This window comes from Hetaerina americana, unplaced genomic scaffold (genome assembly GCF_022747635.1).
Source record: "Hetaerina americana unplaced genomic scaffold, ioHetAmer1.1.p SCAF_7, whole genome shotgun sequence".
Lineage (NCBI taxonomy): Eukaryota > Metazoa > Arthropoda > Insecta > Odonata > Calopterygidae > Hetaerina > Hetaerina americana.
Genome location: NW_027287316.1, coordinates 7,621,935 through 7,628,611, shown reverse-complemented (window position 1 = coordinate 7,628,611; position 6,677 = coordinate 7,621,935). Strand labels below are relative to the sequence as shown.

The following is a 6,677-nucleotide window of genomic DNA, read 5'->3' as shown; positions in this document are numbered from 1 at the left end:
GAGGCGACGCGTAGGTTGACGACATTTCAGGGGCTTTGATAACGGTCCACAATATTTATACTGCATCTTTATAGGCCGTTCTGAAGTATGATTAGTGGTTTACGTTTTTACCCCAGGTATATATAAAAATTTCTTCTTGCCCAATACTAAGTTTCGGAAACGTACTAGTGATTGGTGTTGATCGCAACGAACGTTAGCAGTAATAGAGACGCCCTTTTTTGTTGGCGGCAATTGATGCCAATATAGTGAAATTCCTTTTGTAAGAGTTGTACGAATGATCTCCTTTCAAATAATCACAGAATTACAATGTTTCGTCTTGTTGAATACGAGCCATTTCTATGACGTAAATTATGCAGCTACCATTACATGCGTGCATGGTTGGGTTGTGGGCATGCGGATTTTGTGTAATTTTTCAGCTGAATTATAGTTGAACGTTTTATTTGACAAAGTTTCAAACAGCAGTGATATATAAGTTATTGTATTGGAATGATTTGGTAATAAGTTAATATTTAAATATATATGTTTTATTTTTATTTTGCTTTGTTTTTTTTCAGAGTTTTGATATTGTGAGACTTTTGTTTTGATAAAACAGACGATGGCGGAAAAGAGGAAAATGCCCGGTAAAGCCAAGACTACTTTTTTAATTTTATGATTTTATTATTGAATCTCTTAAGATGCTGCCATTTATCTGAGTTAACGTTTTATGTGCTTAGTGTTTTCTTTTGCTTTGCCTTCTATCTAAACGCTGATTATTGACTATACCAACCATAAATACACGATTATATGTACGGTTATGTGACTTTTTATAGCAAATCAAAACTAAAATGAATTGATTGTGTTACAGGCGAAAAGAGAAGTAGTTCTGTTGGAAAAGCGTTGCTATCTCCAACTAGATCATCGCCGAGAAATAAGGCAAACAGTAAGTTATACAATTGTACTTTATGGCTTGTAATAATTTCCCTGTGGACCTTTTATCATTTAAGCATAGCAGTGGAAATTGGAATTATTAGATTCTGTAGTACGGGCTTCGGTAGTGTTGAAAATTTTATTAACATTACAAAGGTAGAAAAAACATTACCGATTCACGCTCATGTTATGACTTTCTCATAGGTGACAACCTACTGAGGAGATGACGACGATTTGAATCTCTTGAGAAATACTTCTGTGATTTAAATACTGTGTGATCAGAATGTATTTGCTTTATTAAATTAGCCGAACTCTGGGGGACAATCAGGATTATTTTGCATATAGTAATGTATGAAGATATTTCAGGATTGCTCTTTTATCGGTTATCTTAGAAGATCGATGAATAAACTTCCAGTTGGATGGTGCTTTGGTACTTTTCTGTGGAAGTGTTGCCTGGAATGCAATGCAGAAGCAAGCAGTATAGCTGTAGTTAATTATCTTAAAGTACTGCCTAACTATGAGTTTCATGTGTGAACATTTAAATCGTGAAGTGAATCAATGAGTTAGGCGTGCATTTTTTCTCAATGCAAGAAAGGTCTGACATCCTCAGGTCACTGTCGTTAATTTTCTTCCAATGGCTCTTATAAAAAACCAAGGAACTGGTGGAATTCACTCATATGTATCTTAACCTCCGTATTAAGTGACATCATTTTCAATCGGCCACACTTCCGTCAATATCTCTCTACTCCAATTATTCATTGTGAATTTTTCAAGCAAGATATTGGACTTTTGCTCAGTTTAATTTCCCCATCTCTAGAATGAAAGTTGAAAGTGATTGTTGTTATGCATAATATGCTCGGTAACAAAGTGTGATTTCTTTTTGCTGAGTTCATTTTTTATTTTGTATATTTTTCATTACAATTTTCTTTATTAATCCGTGGTATAGTTTCGGTATTGATGGGTGCCATAATTTCAAATTACAATAAAAATTCAAATGCTATCTTTGCCCAATGCTTTGATTAAAATGGAAATATTAAAGTGAGTTTGTTCCAGAATTAAATTAAGCTGTTTTTCAGGCCTGGCATTAAATTTAAAATGATTCAATGTGTACTGTGTTGCATATGGTGACTGATGCTCAACCTTAATAATTTTAAGTTTTGAAAGTGTTTGCAGAATGAAGTGACACCTATGATTTGGTATTTGGAAGGGAGATTGGAGACATTGTAACAATAATATAATGGCATCAAAGGAAGAAGGGATCTGGCCAAGTCTGAAAGAAAAAGAGTGCAGTGCCATTGTGTGTGATTATGCCTGTGTTGTTAATTGTCCCTAGTTGAGTTTACTATGCGACTTCCTGTCAAATGGTATTGTAAAGACAATCTCATCTTTTAATGTAACAATTACCAGTATATATTACAATTGGCTGTTACTTGGTGGTATATAATATCGAATATATAGGTTTCTTTCTTCAAATACTTTATTTTTCCAAATTACATGCCTACAGCTTGTGAAGTGAATTTTCATCATCACTCACATTAAGGTGATTTTCAGTTGCCAATTGTGTGAAATTAGCAATGGTTCAATCAGGAAAATCCATTGTCTTAGGAAAATAAACTTGTTTGTTATTTTCCCATTATTTCTTGATTATTTTGATACATTTATGACTGTAGTCAGTCAACCCTCCTGATGTTGTTTTACACATTTTTGCAGACACTGAGAACGCATCTGCTGCTGAAGTTGCGAAAGAGGCCAGTAAGAGTAAGAGGACTCTGATTGATCACTTCAAACCGATGCCACGCACAACTAAAAAGCAGCCAGTCCAGGAGCCAGTGCCGGCAGTTCCCGACCCACCTGCTGTCACGGAGAGTGATGGAGGAGCTCCACCAGCAAAGAAGAGGGGCCGGAAGCCAGGACCAAAGAAGGCCAACAGTGAAGCCGTGGGGAAGGTGGGGAGCGGCAAGGATGATGGAGGGGGGGGGCCCAAGGGGGAAGTGAGCAGTGGTGGCAAGAAAGCTGACAGCGGTGTCAATGGTATGTGTGGTTTGCTTCCCACGTCATTGTATCTTGTGCTGTAACGCAAAGAAAGGATCTCTGAAGGGTTTATCTCCCTATGATCACACTTGCGCTATGGGCTACAGTACCATAGCATATTTCATACGGTCATCGCATTGGATAATTGAGCCTTTCATTGAAAGTTGGATACTATTTTTCTTGCTTTACTCTGTACAATTTGAAAATACATTACCTTTCCACTACTGTGTCGTGTTCATAAATATTAATAACATTTTCAAAGGAAATGTGGGAAATGAGTATAATTTGACTTATTTACGATTGAAATGAAGGAAGTACTATCATGAAAAAATTCATGAAATGGGTATAATATCATACAATCCAGAACATTTAGTTTTATGCATCTTTATTTCTGTACAACTGATGTATTAATTTGGTGTAAACCCACTTCTACCCCAGTAATTTATCTCCCCTAAATGTCATTCATTTAATTCATGTCCTTAGAACTTCTCTCTCCTCACAATGACATCCTATGACTTACATTTGATAAACTCCTATTACATTAATTGATGATCAGTGTAAATAAAAATGGTGCATGCATTAAGTTTAAAACAAAATTATAATCATCAATAACTTCAAAATGAAATAATATGGACCACATCTGTGAGAGAATAGTGAGAGGCAAATAAAAATACATTCTATATTTGCCCAATGATAAATATCCCAAAAATACACTGTTTCGTATCAGTCGGCTCATGTGTAGAAGGAGCAATTTCAACACATACAAATTGGACAATTTTAAAATGAATTTTCAAAAAGTAATATGTTACAAGGATATGAGAATTATCCCAAGAGGTAAATAAATATACTATTAACTCAAAAATCATAGAGGAATAGCACTTATGGTTTATCATCTAGCCCACAAAGTAATGTATTATTTAGATCGTAGATTGAGAAATATTATGGAAGGTGACACATGGCCATCTGGTTGCATTTTCAATGCTTTCCCTTAGAGTTGTAATGATCCCCAAGGAATCATGCTATATGAGGTGTGGACATAATATTCATCATAGCAAACTCTCAATGGGACAGTATTAAGTTTTCATATTGTATTTTCCCAAAGAGGAGCCACCTAAAAGTTAAACCTTGACCAAATCACTTTGTTGGCAAATGCTATGAGTCATTCTGATGCATTCAGCCTTCTCCATTCTGTAGTTCTTTGAGGAGCAATACTAAATTAGGGCCTGGTGTTCTGTATTTTTTTAATTTTTGATGTGATCAATTTATCCAAGACAGGAAAATTTAAAAGTGAAAGATGTATGATGGGCCAGATTGTCCTCTTTCCCAGGAGTTTATGAAAACATCATTTGGGCGAACTGTGAAGGTCCCAAGACTGCTCGAGGACCTGGGAAAAGAGCACAGCCCATCAAAGAAGCTGAGAGTTCATTGGAAGAGGCTGCTGAGGCAGCAACTGGTCCAAATCTGACTTACCCTGGCGACCTCAAGTGTGACTCCTGTCAGAGAACATTCAGTAATTCATCGGTGAGTGTTATTTCTTCCGCTTCCTTCGCTGCATGGCAGTAGATGCACCAGGGCAACTGTGGTCGCTTCCCACACAAAGAGGAGCCCAGATTTGATGGGGCACCTTGATTTTCAAGGGGTATAAAAGTGCAGTGCTAGGGATTATAATTATCTTTACTCAATTTAAGATGGTTACATCGATATTGTCTTGAGTATTAGTAGCACAAAGCAAATGTGTGCACAAATATGAGTTTCCACTTGCATGTGGATATACATTTGTTAAAGTGCACACATACATGACTTATATAGAGTGGAAACCAGTTAATTCAAAATTTATGTGGTCAATCCATAATTCATGGCAATGAGTTCCATGTGAATCAAACTTCTTGCTATCAGAATTCCATCCTAAATTTTCTGCCCCTTTTGAGGCACATGTTTAGGGCTGTTGTCAGCAGTTAATGCAATTTTTTGCTTTTGCTATGAAACAGCTGTTCAATGTGTTCTCCCAGTCTGTGAGAATGTTTCTTGCCAATTTTCCCTTGTGCCGAACATTTGACCTCTTTTGTATTCCCTTTCCCTGATTCCAGGATGTTATGAATGAAACGATTCAATTGTCTATCTTAAACCCATACTTGTAATAGCAGGGTATCTTCTTACTGTCAATAATGTATTGCTTAGGGTCATATGTTTGAAGGTTTTGCAGTGTATCCATGTCAAAGAAATCAGTGTATAATTTCTTATTTGACTTTATACTTTAGAGCTGTTTCTCTTTTCCTTCCTGGGGCAATAATATATTGCTCATGATCACGTCAGTTGTGTTAGGATCCATTTCTTAGTAATTAAAAGTGGTGCTTTGATTTCATTCTTTGCCTCCAATCGATTAGCCTCCCTTGCAAAAGTGAACAAATGCCAAGCACTATCACTACTAATTGTACTTGTGTCTGTGTTTCCAGGTAGTTATTTGAAATCCTTAATTAAAATGTTGCAAATCATAATTTATAAACTCTTCGTGTATGTTAATAAAGATATTTTTTATGTGAGGATGTTTGAATAATATAAATTAAAAATATAAATGAGATGGGAAACATCTCTTTCTTTGGGTATTTGGCCTGGTCAGGCATTACTGCAAAGTAGTTTCAGTGCCATACGAATTAAAATTTACAGGCTTCGTTCATGATGGGGTAATGCGTTTGCCTGTTACCAGGTGATAAGAAGCATGATTCTTATCTTAAGTGTGTTTTAGATAGTCACAAAATACCAACCTTTGTCTTGGTTGTTTTTATATCTTGTTTAGAAGTCCACTGTGGGCGTACATGGTTAACTATGGATTTGTTGTCAAATAAAATTAAATTCTAAATTAAAACAAAGGCTAAATTTATATCCAAGGTAAAGGATCACATCACCAAGTTAAATTTCATTTTTTGTAGAGTAATCTGTAAGGTTTAAAATGTTGCATAATGTCTCGTCACCTCTTAAAATGACTGTTATGAATCATGTGGTCCTTGTTTGTGCCTTTTCCTTGCAGGGTTTCAAGCGCCACCTTAAGTTTTGTTTGGACGCAGAGGGTCCTCCAGTTATAATGAAGATAAAGAAACCAGGAGCGAGTCCTGTGGTGAATGGTGCTGTGGGTGTCGGCAAGAGGGTCACCTTGATTGATAAGTACATGTCCAAGGTGAAAGGGGCCAGAGAGGAGGGGGGCGATGAGGTGATGGCAGGGGGGAGGAAGAAGGCAATGGGCAGTGGTGGAAGGACGAGCGTTCAGGGAAAGCTGGACACATTTGGGTTTGTGGATGCCCGGAGGAAGAAAGGGGGAGAGTTGGCGGAGAAGGGCAGTGGAGACGTGGGGGGGCGGTTCCCGAGAAGGGGCAGGAGGAGGGGTGCCAGGGTGGCAGTGGAGAGTGAGAAGGAGGAGGAGGATGACCCAGACGATTTTGGGGACATGGATGACTCTGAGGATGACGAGGGGTTGACGCTCAGCGACCTGGAGAACATGGAGGATGACGGGGAGTTGAGTGAAGGGGGGCAGGGCACAGAGAAGTCTTTGAGGGAGAAAATGAAGGGTAAGTTGGCTCGCCTTCTCCATTGTCAAGTGCTGGGGGTGCCACATTCTTTTGATTTCAATATGAGCTGGCTTGAAATGAGATTAATTGCTATAAAATGTCGAATCATTTTAAAATTGTCCTTTATTGATTGTGCATATTCATTTGATATTTTTACTCAATGTATTAATATTTTGCCAT

The 6,677-nt window shown here is 37.5% G+C and overlaps 2 protein-coding genes across 4 annotated transcripts in view; both read left to right on the top strand.

Annotated features, from left to right (window-relative positions):
• The first annotated feature begins 2 nt into the window (after positions 1-2).
• LOC139696518 (uncharacterized) lies at positions 3-6,339 on the top strand. The gene is made up of 7 exons (XM_071595308.1): positions 3-116; positions 555-620; positions 845-919; positions 2,617-2,937; positions 4,265-4,458; positions 5,963-6,142; positions 6,238-6,339. The coding sequence occupies exons 2-7, from the start codon at positions 596-598 to the stop codon at positions 6,337-6,339; spliced, it is 897 nt and encodes a 298-aa protein (XP_071451409.1). The 5' UTR covers positions 3-116; positions 555-595.
• su(Hw) (suppressor of Hairy wing) overlaps positions 6,331-6,677 on the top strand; it is a 27,960-nt gene continuing 27,613 nt past the window's right edge. For all 3 annotated transcript variants that reach the window (XM_071594730.1, XM_071594732.1, XM_071594733.1), the window contains exon 1: positions 6,331-6,497. In XM_071594730.1, coding sequence (XP_071450831.1) covers positions 6,377-6,497 — 121 coding nt within the window. In that variant the 5' untranslated portion in view covers positions 6,331-6,376. The remainder of the gene's footprint in view (positions 6,498-6,677) is intronic.

Bases quoted from the DNA above. Each gene is read 5' to 3' on its own strand.
- LOC139696518 (XM_071595308.1), top strand. From the start codon at position 596: ATGGCGGAAAAGAGGAAAATGCCCG. The intron at 2,938-4,264 runs GTATGTGTGGTT...CCTCTTTCCCAG, and splicing joins AGCTGACAGCGGTGTCAATG to GAGTTTATGAAAACATCATT. The intron at 6,143-6,237 runs GTGATGGCAGGG...GGATGCCCGGAG, and splicing joins GAGAGGAGGGGGGCGATGAG to GAAGAAAGGGGGAGAGTTGG.